Source organism: Camelus bactrianus, chromosome 32 (genome assembly GCF_048773025.1).
Source record: "Camelus bactrianus isolate YW-2024 breed Bactrian camel chromosome 32, ASM4877302v1, whole genome shotgun sequence".
NCBI lineage: Eukaryota > Metazoa > Chordata > Mammalia > Artiodactyla > Camelidae > Camelus > Camelus bactrianus.
The window spans coordinates 2,760,061-2,774,748 of NC_133570.1; the positions used below are offsets into that span (position 1 = coordinate 2,760,061).

General features: G+C 50.6%; 1 protein-coding gene across 1 annotated transcript in view; it reads right to left on the bottom strand.

The window, feature by feature from the left end:
- TMEM132C (transmembrane protein 132C) overlaps window positions 1-14,688 on the bottom strand; it is a 305,189-nt gene that overhangs the window by 51,156 nt on the left and 239,345 nt on the right. Inside the window, exon 4 of the mRNA XM_074356073.1 lies at window positions 10,225-10,408. Coding sequence (XP_074212174.1) covers window positions 10,225-10,408 — 184 coding nt within the window. The remainder of the gene's footprint in view (window positions 1-10,224; window positions 10,409-14,688) is intronic.

Consider the following 14,688-nt stretch of genomic DNA (forward strand, 5'->3'; position numbering starts at 1 on the left):
TCATCTGGCGTACTGTGGACAGCCAATAACAGTTTGTTCAAGGAATGAACCAACAGGTCATTCTGCCCATGAAGCCTCTACTACAGGTAGCTTGACGTCTCCTTTTGGCTGTTTTCCCATTGCCTTGGGAATATTAATCATGATTTTTTTGAAGGGAAAGTCACATGAAGAGGATTCTAGTTGGAAAGATACATAATGAATAAAAATCCCCGCTCACAGTTAACTGGCACACTTGTAAAGAACTGCTTGCTCAGGAAGACGAAGCCTGGCCTTCACCTCTCCCTAAGCATGTCTTTTTATTCTAGTACCCATCTCTCCCAGCCTTCCTTACCAGGTCAGGGGCTCTCAAACTTTTTGGTCTCGGGGTCCCTTTACAGTCTTAAAAATTACTGCAGATCCCAAAGAGCTATGGCTTACGTAGGTTATGCGGAGCGATACTCATTGTATTAGAAATTAAAACCGGAACTTCTGGAAACTCAAGATGACAAAAGCACACCTTGCATTAGCTGTTAAGAGGGAAGACACCGTCCCATGCCTCTGCGCACTTGTGACAGAGAGTGAAAAGGGCAAATCACGTCATTGCATTTGGCGAGTCAGTCTCTCCAAATGGCCTCCAGTAATCCTTGCCTCCTGGGAGCCACGCCCGTGTGTCATCCTCTCCCACACTGAATCAGAGACGGTTGATGGGGTCAGAATACAGGGAACTGAGGGTGTGTGATCGCTGAGGCTGTCATAAGAGGCTTTGCTGTTTCCACTCTGGTCTCCAGGGGAAACCAGCTGCCACGTTGGGAGGCCACTCAAGCAACCCACTGGAGAGGATCTAACCTGCCAGCCATGGAAACGAGGCACTGGGAGGTATGCCCTCCAGCCCCGGTCAAGCCTTCAGATGATGCAGCTCCAGCCAGCATCTCAACTGCAAACTCATGAAAGACCTTGAGACGGAACTGCCCACCCCCCAACTCCAGCAGAGCTGGTCCTGAATTCCTGGCTCTTTGTTGCTATTTTAAGCCACTACATCTTGGGGTAACTTGTTATACATCAGTAAATAACTATTACAGTATTATGATGAAAATGGTTTTCGTCTCAGCCTCCCTGAAAGGGTCTCGGGGACCCCCAAGGGCTTCTGTACCACACACTCCTCCAAAATGTTGCCTTTTCTGTCCTGCATGACAGTGACTGAAAATGAATTATTAATTCATTCACAGATTGATGCTCTCACCTGCCCCAAGTGCCGATCCAATCATAGGGCTACAGAATAAAGGCTGATGGTTGTTTCATGTTACCCTTGGCCCCACTAACCACGCGCCCAACAAAAAGAAGCACATGTGTTCCTTCAGGCTGGATAAATTTTGGCAACAAGTATTCCAGAGCAATGTCCTTTTGGCCGGAGCAGAGCCAGGTGCTGGTGACCACATGATGGAAAAGAGAAGGGTCCCTTACATGGAGGAGCTTACACTTGGGTGGGGAGGACTGATTCAATGGGTCATTCATTCATTCAATCGACAGCTCCTTATTCAGCATCTACTATGTGCTAGGCATTGCTTTAGATGCTGCTGACAGAGTGGCCCCTGCCCTCTTGGAGCTGACATCCCAGTGGGGAAATTCAGACCATGAACACACAAATAAACCTGGGATTTTCTGTCACACTGTGAAAGAAAGGGCAGTCAGAGCAGAGAGGGCCACTGGGTTGTGATAAGGCCACTGAATCAGCCTGAGCAGATTCATGTGGGGGAACATGCAGTATGGAATCTGAGGGAGAGGCTCCAGACACAGGAAACAGCAAGTGCAAAGGCCCTGTGGCTGGAATGTGGTGGCAGGGGAGGCGGGAAGGTCATTAGGTCAGAGAGTAGCTGTGGGCCAGACATTCAGGACTGTCTCAGCTCTGGTGAGGCCCACTGTAATTTTCTCTCTCTGTCTTCCTTTCTTCCCTCCCTCCATTTTCTTTCTTTCTTTCTTTCTTTCTTTTCTTTCTTTCTTTCTTTCTTTCTTTCTTTCTTTCTTTCTTTCTTTCTTTCTTTCTTTCTTTCTTTCTTTCTTTCTTTCTTTCTTTCTCTCTCTTTTCTTTCTTTCTTTCTCTCTTTCTTTCTTTCTTTCTTTCTTTCTTTCTTTCTTTCTCTCTCTCTCTTTCTTTCTTTCTTTCTTTTCTTTCCTTCCTTCCTTCCTTCTTTCCTTCTTTCCTTTCTTTCTTTCTTTCTGCCTGTCTCTGTCTCTCTCTCTCTCTCTTTCTGAAAGTGCAGTGGGAGTTGTCAGATGCATGACAGCCTGGAGGAGACAGATCTAGTCAGGCTTCAAGGTGAGGACTGGGCTGTCGGGGGTCAGGACAGAAGCAGGGAGATACGGTGGCTTGGAAGAGGTGAGCAACTGGGAAGGTGGGGAGGCGCAGCTGCCTCTGAGAGCTGTCTGAGAGACAACACAAGAGAATTCTGAGCCCACCATCCATTATTCCTTTGGAGCATTTCACTGGCCACTTGGAGTCTTCAAGAGGCTGGCTGTTAGCCTGTCCAGTAGTTTCCAGGCCATTCTTGGCTTCCTTCCCATGGAGCTGACTGGGAGCCAGCACTCCCAGGATGTGGTGGGCTGACTCCTCGGCTGGTGGGCACTGAGACTTGGCAGAACTGACCGGACGCGTGTCTGCACCGCAGAACCTGCCGTCTTAGGTTAGCAGCAGCAGGAGGGAACGAGGGACCTAGGAGCACAGGGGACATTCAAAGTGACACCGCAGGATCATCTCTAGGACGCCGGACACAGGTACAGGCAGTTCTTTGAAGCCCGGCGCCCAGCCGGCCCGTGGTCAGTACGCGATGGAATAGGCAATAACCGGACCGGTAAGGGACTCAAGGCCACAATCAAACAGAGTCAAAGTCCCAGAGGTCGCAGAGCCGGCATTCCAGATGGGAGAAGGGCTGCTGGAGGCAGGAAATAAATATGTAAACAGATGAAAACATAAGGAAGAGAAAGTCAGGGAACGATGAAAGTACTTTCATCGCAGCGGAAGGCCCGCTAGCCCGGCACCGCGGGCGCTCGGGAGGGCGCCGCGGGAGCCCCGGGGCGAGGGGTCCGCAGGGACCAGGCGGGCCCGGCATGGCGCGGAGCCTATCGGGGGCGGGCTCGGCACACGGTCCTGAGAACCGAGGACAAACATGCCGAGTGGGTAGCGCATCCCAGAACCTAGAAAACAATGCCTGGCACACAGTAGGTGCCTCATGCATGAAACTATTCAAGTCAAAAAAGCCAGCGTTTCCTGAAGGCGTCACAGGGCCAGGCAAGGAGTTCGAAGTACATTTAGTTCTCAGAACAGTCCTATGAGTCTGTGATTATATTTACCCCCACTTTACAGAGAAGGCAACTGAGGCACAGAGAGGTCAAGCCACTTGTCCAAGTTCACACAGCCATTCAGAAGCAGAGCTGGGACTCACGCCAACAGAGTTGGTTCCCAAGGCTGAGCTCCCAATTCCTCTACTGCTCTCTACTAAGAGAAAAATACTAAATAAACGACAAACTCGGTGGTAGGTGGACGTTGTGGAAAGTGAGAAGGTGGCTTGTGGCTTTCCCTCCCTCCATCTCATAATTCGCGGGCTCCGACCGACATTCAGGGCGCGGAGGAAGACCGAGCTGGCCTGCTAACTCCCCTGCCATCTCTCATTCCCACCCCTTCCTTCTACTGATGGGGAGGCTCAAGATCAGGTAACGGTGATGAGAATATGAAAGGCAATAATGAGCACCTTTCTGGAGCACCTTCTGCGTGGCAGGCAGTGGAGAAGGTGCCACTTATTGGACAATTAATCAGCAACCTCGAAACCATTACCACCAAGTCAAAACAGCTTCCGGTGAGTCATAGATAGACTCCTTAGGCACAAATCTGCACTGGTTAGCTGAGGGAGGGCTAGTCTTACATTTAATTCGAAAGTAAATCCCCAGCCGTGACAAGGAAACACTTGTTCTGCCCAGAGAGTTATTTTTCAACCGAGCACATATTTTTCAATTGCCTAGAATGACTAAGGAGTCATCCTTAAAATACTCCTGGAGAATTACAAATGTAAAATTTTCAAGTTGGAGAGGGAGCATGAGATCAGGGCAGGGTGTTTTCGGGAAACAATAAAACATTATTTTTTCATTGTCTTTTAAAAAATAATATTCTCCAATCCCCGTCAAAGGAGATGTCCCTCGGTTCTTTGAAGTGCCTGCCTTCATCTCTCTCTCCAACACAGGATATTGCCAGCATGCCTCCCCACGGACCCCACAGCAGAGTTAAGTCATCCATCACTTGCAGATTGACAAGCGGATCCAACAGCATCTCTACAGTGCACAGGCCTGCTAACGCACGTTCCGTTCCCCATGTCTGGTTCTCTGAATTTAGCAACGGCGAAGGATGCAGAGAGGTAGCCACAGGATGCCGCTGGGTGGAAAAATATGACCACAGGGCTCAGATACTCCAATGAGACCCCTTAACCTCTCCCTACACAGACTGAGCATAATCGCGGTGTGTTCTCTGGGAAGGAGAGCCGAGAGCATGTATCCCTCAGGACCCTGGCTGGAAACAGATGGTCCACTCAGAAGGGCTGGACTGGAGAGTGTGTGATGACTGAGCTGTGGGCAGGATCAAAGGGAAGAGCCAGGGAGGGTGAAGCACCCAGACACCTGTCCCAGGTGGGAGCCTGCATTAAACAGCTCAGTTGCTGGTACCCAGAGAGAGAAGAACCATGGGAAACAGACTCCTTGACAAGACAGGAGCTGTATGCAGAGGACCACATCCCTGGCAGCAAGATGGGGAGGGGCAGGGATGGGAGGAGAGGGGGAGGGGCAGGGATGGGGAGGGGGAGGGACAGGATGGAGGGAGATGGGGAGGGACAGGGATGCATCAGTGTTCCAGAAGTGCCGTAACAAAGTCCCACAAACTGGGTGGCTTAAAACAGCAGAAATTCATTCTCTGTGATTCCACAGGTTGGAAGCCCAAAATCAAAGGTGTCAGTAGGGCAATGCTCCCTCTGAAGGTGCTAGGGGAGACCCTTCCTCGCCTCTGTTCTAGATTCTGTAGGTTGCTGGCAGCCTGCTTTCCTTGGCCTGTAGACACATCACTCCAAGCTCTGCCACCATCCTCAGATGCCGTCTCCTCCAAGTCCCACTCTCCTGGGAAGGACGCCCATCATCGGATTTATGGCCTCATTTTAACTTAATCCCATTTGCAAAGATCCCACATCCTAATAGGATCACATTCATAGGCACGGGGTCAGGGATCAGGGGGGTAGGGAGAGTGGGATGGGGTGGGAGGGGGATCAGACATCAACATGTCTGTGGCAGGGACATAATTCAACCCACTACGGTGACTCTCTGCTCTGTCCAGTCTCCTCTGGTGCCTCCCACTGACTAAGCCCCACCAGGAGCCAGAGGGCAAGGGAAGCTGGGGGCTGCAGTTCTACTCAGGTCAGCCCCCCGGGCTGGGAGCAGGGCGGAGCAGGGCAGAGGGCCGCAGGGCTGCTGGCCCTTTCCCCACACTCCTCTCTAGCTGCACTTTCCGCCCAGTGGCTCCAGGGATCTTCCATACCTTAATGAATCTCCATGGCATCCCGGAGAGATGAAGATGAAGACGAACGCTTTGCAGGCTTGAGAACAAGTAGCAATTTCTCCTTTAAACAGCCCTTGAGATAGCCACTTTATTTGAAATTTGATTTTATGCAGAGAGAGAGAGATGGGCACATTCTAGGAATTTTGAAAGCTTAAATCAGAAAAAAAAAAAAAACCCTCAAGTCCCCACGTTTCAGGGGTCAAGGAAAATGATTTCATCTTAAGTTCGCAAAGGTGAAAAATGATAGCTGTTTGATACTCTTCAAAATTCCGGGTAGGGGGAGGGTACAGCTCACTGGTACAGCATATACTTAGCATGCACAAGGTACTGGGTTCAATCCTCAGTACTGCCATTAAAAATTAATTAATTCATCAATTAAACCTAATTAACTTCCCTGCAAAACAAACAAACAAACAAACAAAAAACCCACCCAAATTCCGGGTAAACTTTGCCACCTCCCAGGCAAGTCAATCCAGGTTTAAGTCAGTCTTGGAGCAAAAGGCTCCTTCCTATACCTGCTGAAATCAGACGTCCCTGTCCTCTCTGGCATAACATTCAGTGTTTTATTTTTAAATAAAGGGCAAGAAGAAACTCTGAGACACTAACAGGACTGGAAACCGGTTACACTGCTAAGTGCTCCCCCTTGTCCTGCATTATTCGTCGTCACAGCATTTCATCACCACCCGGTCCTGTCTGCCGTCTGTCTGTCCCCCCAGCGGCCACTGAGTGTCAGCCCCACGAGGGCAAGCCCTGTCTGTTTGCTGCTGACTTCCAGGATCGCCCACGAGGCACCCCCGCAGCGCCCGCCCACCAGGGTGCGCTCCAGTGGACTCTGCGCCTTTTTGTTCTTGAAAAGAGACCAGCAGCCCCGCAGACAACATGCAGGAACTCCACGCACAGGGCTGCGCCTGGCCTCGGCTCGTGGAGTTTCAGCTGCAGCGTGAGTACTTTTTTCTGACGTCAAAGAAGAACTGAACCCCGAGAGCTGAAGACGCACCTTTGTCTCCGCGAGGAGGCTGGTCCCAGGCCGCCCTGGGGCGCCCGTGGTCCTCGCAGCCAGGCCCCGCCCTCCCCCGCTGATTGGGCGCGGTGAGAGCAGGGGGCGGGGCCTGGAGGCGTGGGAGATGCTCGGAGGCCGTGCGGCTGGGCCCTCGAGCCTTCCTGCCCCGCACGCGGGAGGGGTCGCGTGGCTGCAGGCCTGACAGAGGGGCGGGCAAATGGCCGCTTTGCGGGTCCGCGTTCTCCACACTGGGCAGTGCTGGGGCGGGGGGAGGGGGCGCAGTGGGATTCAGGTGGCTCCCGCCCCGAGGGGCCACTCGGCTGGAGAGCTGAGCGCCCTGTCCTCTGTTCCCTCCGTCTCGTTTACTTCCTGGGGGTCGGAGCTGCTGCTGAGTGAGACAGAAGGGAGCCGAACATCACATCGATGGATCCACGGCTTTCTTCCTGGATTTAGGAACGGGCTTTGAGAAGGCCTGATCTGAAGGCGAGAACTTCCCCAGCGAGGCCCATTTCCCATCCGGACAGCCTCCGTTTTACCTCTCTGCAGTTTGCTTCTCTTTAGGATGAACAACAGTTGGGGGAATTAATTTTTCTCAAGACCGACCGATTGACTCAGTGGCTGCTAACAGGGAACAGAAGGACTTGCTTCTTGCTCAGTTGTTTTTTTTTTTTTTAATTTCTCATCTTCTGGTCAAGCTGCAGTTGTATTTGCTACTTCCTTCCAATAAAAGTTTATGTTTTGGCTGCTTATAAATATACAAAAGCTCATTCTAGGGAAAAAAAAAAACTTGGAAAATACAGAAGAGAATAGAAATTCCTCCAAACCGCCTCTTTTATTGTCTGCTTGTTAGGAGTGCTCCTAATTGTCCACACTGCTTTGCAGAATTGAGGTCAAGTTGTACATTCGAGGGGACGTGAAATGATGACATCCTTTGAGCTCTTAAATCCAGCCTTCGGAACTCTGAGCTCACTCGTGCAGATGTGAGCGGCTCAGTGACCTTTCGGGTGAAGCCGGTGTGAATTCATTTACAGCTATTTGCAAACAAAGGGATTCTGGATGGGACAGGAGTAGTCATTTCATTTTACCTTAAATGTATCACAGGAACAATGCACAACGATAACGCCTTGCTTCAGAGAGGGCTCTCTTGTGGTTCCCTGAAATGCTGGTCCGAATAGTATCTCGTATCTTTCTGATGACTTCACTCTTCACAGGGTCTGCATGTCCCACCTTTTTGGGACAGGTAGGGTAGGAGCTAGGCCCTAGAATTGATGTTGGTGTCCTATGACAGAAGTCTGCAAACTTTCTCTCTAAAGGGCCTGAGAGAAAATATTTTGGGGTTTGTGAGCCAAGAGGCAAAACTGAGCATATTAAGAAGCTACTTACATAACCGTTTAAAATGCAGCTCTTTGAAAATGCAAAAGCCATCCCTAGTTTGCACGGCGTACCAAAATAGGCAGCAGACTGACCTTGGCCTATGGACTATAGATTGTCGATGCCTTTTCTGGGACAAGAAGAGTCAAGAGAAGTCCCTCCCCAGCCTCAGAGTAGTAACAAATCCCCATGGTACGGAATACCTTCTGTAGCACACATCTGTTGTTTGTGTCTGACTAGTGTCCATTTCCCCCTCTTTCAGTGGAAGACAGATTTTCCCATCGTGCACCATGCCTATCAGCTCTCAGTCTGATTCCAAACGTGCTCCAGGGGGAGGTGCTCCCCAGGCCCAACCAATCAGAGCATCACTTTCTTTTGGCTTCTGTGATTGGCTTCTGTGATTGGCTTCAGGCTGGACACGTGACCCAAGCCAAGCCAATCAGATCCAATCAGAGTCAATCCCAGGAGTTTGCTTGGGTGATTGGCAATGAGACCTTTCACTCTTTTCCTTCTGGGCGCGATGCTATGAAAATGTTATGTGGCACTGCCAGCAGCCACCTTGAGGACAGAACCTCCCAGATAGTGGCTCTAACCAAGAGGAACACAATGCTGAGAAGGGGACACCATGTTCCGGGATGACATCATTTGCACACCTGCATCCTTAGTCCTCAACGTGGGGTCTGCTGACCAGCGGCAGTGACATAACTTATGAGCTTTAAAAATATCCCCTAATATATATAAAATAGATAAACAACAAGTTTCTACTGTAGAGCACAGGAAACTATTCAATATCTTGTAGTAACTTATGGTGAAAAAGAATATGAAAACGAATATACGTATGTTCATGTATGACCAAAGCACTGTGCTGTACGCCAGAAATTGACACAACATTGTAAACTGACTATATTTCAGTAAAATATATATAATATACAAAAAACTACCCAACCCATTGTGCCGTATGCCAGAAGGTGACACACTGTAACTGACTATACTTCAATGATAATAAAAAAGATTACCTAACCTTGTAAATGAGAATCTGCATCCGAGAAGAATCGTCTGGTGACCTACACGCACATTAACGCTTGAAAAACACTTTTCTAAACTTTTGAAGTTACATGAGCCAGTGAAGCTCTCATTGTGCTTAAGCCAATTTGGGTTGGGTGGTCTGTCACATGTAGCTCAAAGAACTCTAATTGATCTATTTCTCAACCTGGTGGCAATGAAGCCCACTTATACCAAAGCTGTTGGTTTTAGAACATCCATGCCGAGTTCCGTGTCCATGAGGGCGAATTCTGGCAAAGACAGCTGGAGCTATGCTTCAGAACACTTCCCGTCTCTCTGAAACCCCCCAGGAGGGGGTCTCTACACTTGCGCACCCGCCGAGGAATGGCCCCAGAGAAGAGCCCCAGGACATGACAGACGTGGGTGAGTGGCCACAAGGCAGAGTTACAATCTGGTCCCCTCCCCTTCTCTTCCTTCCTTCCTTATTTCCAGCCGCACAGGGTCTAGCTTGAAGTCGGTAACGTGGGTTTGCGTAGACAGACTGTCTTTGTGTTATGTCCTATTTCGACTTATTGCATAGCGAGGCAGAGACCAGGTTATTCATCGAACTCTTCCCCTGCATCCATGTTTCCCCGCCCTCTTGAGATCTGGTGGGGCCACGGGACACATCCCTCTGCCCAATGGGATGTGTGTAATCACATGCAACTTGTCGGCCACTGCTTAGAAGAGCCTGCATGTGACTCTCTGACTGTTCCTTTGTCTTTGTGGCCAAGAAGGCCATGAGTTCCTGATGTTGTAGCTAAGGCGACGACATATGCATCCATCTAGATCCCCGCAGGACTGCGTGGAACAGAGCTCCCTACCATTTAAGCCACATGGTATAAGCAAGAGTAAGTTACATTGTCTTAGACACCTGAGATTTTGGGGGTGTTTGTAGGAGCAGCAGCACACCATATTTATCCTAATGTACACAGCAGCCTAGAGTTTCCTTATAAAAAAGGAACATTAAAAAAAAAAAAAAGGAACTGGAGTAGACACAGAGAAGAAAAAGTAACTAAAGACTAAAAATTTGGTACAGGGAAAGGGCACATGTCCCGAAGCCGGTGTGAAAATAATTGGAGTTGGGGAAGCCTGGATGACTGAATGTAGCAACTTCCAAGCTGTAGGGATATGGAAAGCTTTGAAAGCAGACATCCCATAAAACAAATGCAGCAAGCATCCTAGGAAGGACCCAAGGGTGCAATCAGACAGCTGACCACAGAAGCACCCCTGATCACACGAGTCTTACCATGGCCAGGGGCACGATGCCGACCAGGTCCTTCTGGCTGGTGAAGATCTCAGACACAGCGATGTCTGTGGTCCCCTTGCGTGGGTATTCCACCTGCCAGGTGATGGGCTGTGTCCCCGAGAGGCTGCTGAAGCTGGCTATTTCAAAGTTCATCTGTACGACCTCATTGAATAAACCGCTGCTTCTGGAAGAGAGCAAAGGAAAAGAGCTTTAAGCTGACTCTGTTCGGTGGAAGGACCACTCCGTCCCTTTGGCCTCCTCCTCACAACTGGAACTTATTAATTATCAGGACGAGGAAAACACCTGTCAGGCAGAGTACCCGACAGCACCAACTACGAGTCATGGACCTAGGCGGCTGGGATGGGACAGCGCCCCCTGGTGAGGAGGGTCTGGGCAAAGAGTCTTCAGCTGTGAGCATTTAACCAGGATACGGATTGATGAGTCCCCTGGATTGATTTTCACCAGCTCTTCAGACAGTGAGCTGATCCGGTTTGCCTCACCCTTACAGCATGAACCTGGATGACCTTGGCACTAAACGGACCCCCTTTAAGTCCGGTGTGGCGGATACCGTAAGCAGCTGACTCAGCACCTTTCACCCCCTTCCCGGCTCGTCCTCCTGCCCTGCAGAGGCGGATGAGCAGCAAACTACACTGCCAGGCTCCCTTGCAGCTAAATGCAGGCTTGGAGCAGGGGTGCCCCCTGTCGGAGATGCTCTTCTGGGACTGAGATGTAGAAATGGGTTACGAAAGAGCCGCTGGGAAGGGATTCAGGATTTGCTGACAAGCACCGTGGTCCTGGCTGGCCCGGGGCCGCTGGGCTGGTGTTTCTGGCGTCCGGGCCCTCGCACTATGCCAGGTGACACTTGTGCTGCAACAGTCCTCAGCAGAGCTGGTCGCCCTTCTTGTCTGTGTTTCATCCCTGTCTGTCTCGTCCCTGTCTGGGGAGTAAATACACTGGATTCCAAGGCTCTCCCAGAGATTCTTGGAACTGCCTGGTCTCCTTTAATGAAATCTCTTCTGCTTTAGAAGGACTAGTTAGCTAATGGGACTCTGATATCTGCAACTAAGAAATCTGGCCTTACCTTCTATCTGGGCTGAGCCCACATGGATGTATTTTTAGAGAGCTCGCCTTAACAATTCTGACGCTTGGGGAACAACTGACAGTCCAAACATCTCATTTTTCAGCTGACAGAAGGAAGGCCCAGGAAGGGAACATCCCCTGTTCGCATCCACACAGCTTGTCAGTGGCAGAATCAAGCTGACACAGTCCGTCTCGCTCCCCAGCCCCGTGCTCTCAACGGCATCCTCCTCTAACTCGGGTGGGGGCTGAGTATGAAATGACAAGACGCCAAGGGACCGGCTCTAGGACGGAGATGGGCAGACGGTGGTCTGTCCGCCAAATCCGACCTGCTGCCTGTTTTTGTAAATAGTTTCACTGGCACACAGCCCTGCCCACCTTGATCACGTTTCGTCTCTGGCGGTTTTCGTGTTACAAGCACATGGCTGAATAATTATGTCACGTAATGTATAACTTGCAAAGCCTCAAGAATTCATCATCTGGACCTTTACTGAAAAAATCCGCCAGCACTTGTTTTAGGGGGTCAGCGAAGAGAAGATGGGAGAAGCTTTCGGGAGCTCTTGAACCAAATGAATCCATACTGGTAGAAACAAGGAGGAAGGGGACCCCAGGCATGCAGCTGGGTTTGCAGGGTGGGCCAGGGCTCTGGTCAGGCCTTGAAGCCAGGCTGAGGTGCCCCCCACACCCCGCGCCTCTGGGCTAAGTCCTGCTATAAGTGGTGGGTCGTCAGCACTCTCTCAGCTGGCAGCCTCTGGGAAGGCCACGTGTTTTCAAAGTGAATTGAGGGGGATTTTCCACAGCACTTCAAGGAAGAAACATGCTAACACTGCACCCCAAGCATGCGCTGGTGCCACTGTGAAGAGGGGCGGAGAAGGCCCTTTGCTGGGGGTGAGGGTCCGTTAGGGATGCACCTGCTCAACTCAGGGCCTGCCCGACGGCCAGAAGGCTGATTGCTCACCCGTTACCCTCAGCCCGGCTCAGTGGCTGGGGCGGGAGGTAACAGCAAAGTCGTGACACCCACCAGAGCACCGGGACTCACGAATCTTCCTTCCGATTCTCTGGGCCAGAAGTGGGGCCCCGGAGAAGAGTGATTTATGAGATGTCGGCTGCCCCTCTGGGGGTGGGGGGAAAACAGATCCAGCGCCTGGAACGTGAAGCCACGGTCTGTTCAATCTCAAGAGTGAATTATTGTCCTGGGAAATGAGGGAGACATGTCTGGAGTCTGAACTGTCTGCAAACTGAGGGGCTTCTTGGGGTCCGTGGCCCAGCAGCTAAAGCCCGCAGGGACCTGGGTCTGCTCAATCCACTTCCGGAAATCCCTCCCACGTGCTCGGGCCAGCCTCTCCCTGCTCGGGGCTGAAGACATGCCTTCATCTCAGGGGCCTGCTCCTGCCTTCTGAGCAAGAACACCTGCCCTTGGTGTGTCCTTGTCTGCAGCAGAGCTGGCTACCGGCTGAACTCGCTGGGAACGTCCAGTAGCTGCTTGTTTATCTGACAGACTCTCTCCAACAAGGAATTCACTCTTCGTCCTGGATGTGGCACAAATCCAGTTGTCCAAAGATCCCATCGTGGCCCCAAAGGGATGCCTTCAAAAGGGTGATAACACTAGAGAGTTTGCAATGTGCCTTCAACCTACACCCGTCTTTCAGGTGGAAGACCCCTGCCCTAAATATGACACAGTGTGGAGATGTCCAAACGGTGGTCCTCAGGACCCTTAGTGTACCCGGGGGGCACTGGCCAAGGGGCTGGGGTTGGTCCTTACACAGCCCTTTTCTCCTTCGTCTCACTCCTGCTGCAGCAAAGGCAGATGCAGGGTTATAAATACTGGGCATGCAAGGAGTGTTTTATTAAAGAAGGGATAAAGAAAGGAAGTGGGAAGGGGAAGGAGGGAGGTTCGTGGTTAGAACCAAGAAGACGCCCTGTAAGCCTTTAAAGGGAGCACAGCCAGTGCCATGATTCATATGCTGCCTGCTTCCAAACAGACCTCCTGACGGTGGCGTCACCCGCTACCAGCTGGGCTGCTTTTGGTGGCTCTGCCCCCTTTTCGCTACTTGCCAAGTGGGAACTCGAATCCTTCCCCTTTCATAGAGTTGACGTGAGGATTAAATAAATGAGCACGCACGTCTCACGCACTCAGAACAGAACTTGGCACTGCCAGACGCCAACAAACGTGAGCTCCTCCTGTTTTCACCAGGACTTGACCCTACGCTCATTCGCTGTGACTTGAGATTGGACTGTCGAAAGCCACCTTTAAAATGTGCCCCTCTAGGGCTGGTCCAGGATGTCCCCGAGAACGTGCCAGGGCATAGGTGCTGACTCTCTGTCATTCACTGCGAACTGGGGTCCGTCTGAGCCAGATGAAACCTTTGTTAAGCCTTTCCCTTGAAGGGACCAAGAGCCCTCCACATCAGCCTATATGGGGCTCGTGATATTGTTGGAGTAATGAAGAGAGGAATTTAAACTCTTAAGTGACTCCAGAGAGCCCCCAAGAACCACCACTTGGTAAATCAATAGTGTAGACTTATTGCAGTAACTCTTGAGAGAAATTTTCAAAATTGGCTTAAAAAAAAAAAAAAGCTCTTACTCAAAAGCAAATAAATTCTCCCAATAGTCACAATAAAGTTTGGACCACTGGAAACCCAATTTACCAAACCTCTTAGCTCTAGAAGTCTGTCTTGTAAGAAAATGAAGCCTCAGGGTATCTTCAGAAGCCAAAAGGGTTTTGCCTCCCCACTATGGGGATGCAAGGAATTCCAGCTCAAAAGTCTTCAGCCACTGTTGACAGCTTAATGCCTGCAGAAAGAAATGAGACTAACAAAATGAAGAAATCAGCCTTAGAGCGGGGAAGTTGCTCCAAGAGAACAGAACCATGTGGCCCAGGCTTTGCTTTATTCACTTTCCCTCATGTGTATTTCATGAAGGCAAAGGACACCTACATTCCCTCTGGGAAAGGCTTTATCAGATAGTCCCCTTGACCCCAGTGGCAGCACCACCAGTGCCCCGGTGATCTCTGGGAGCTCTCCGCGGTGCTGAAGCATATTGCTTTGGGCTGCAAGTTGCAAGCAACAGAAAACACCTTGAGCTGACCGACAGAGAAATGGGAACCTAGCAAATGCCTCAAAATCACTAGGAAGCATGAAGAAAAGACACGGAGAATAAGTGGGAGCAAAGGAAAGATACAAGGTGAGGACCCTGGACAAAACCAGTTTTAGACGGAACACCACTGCTGATGCCAAAACGAATTTCCTACTTGCCGTCCTTGATTCTTGGCACCACTTATCCCATATTCAAAGTGCTGAGTGGGGATGCCTGATTGGCTGGGCTGAGATAACACGCCCTAATCCAATCTGTCAGGGCGGTTAGCACGGACCTGTTGTGTTATTGAGA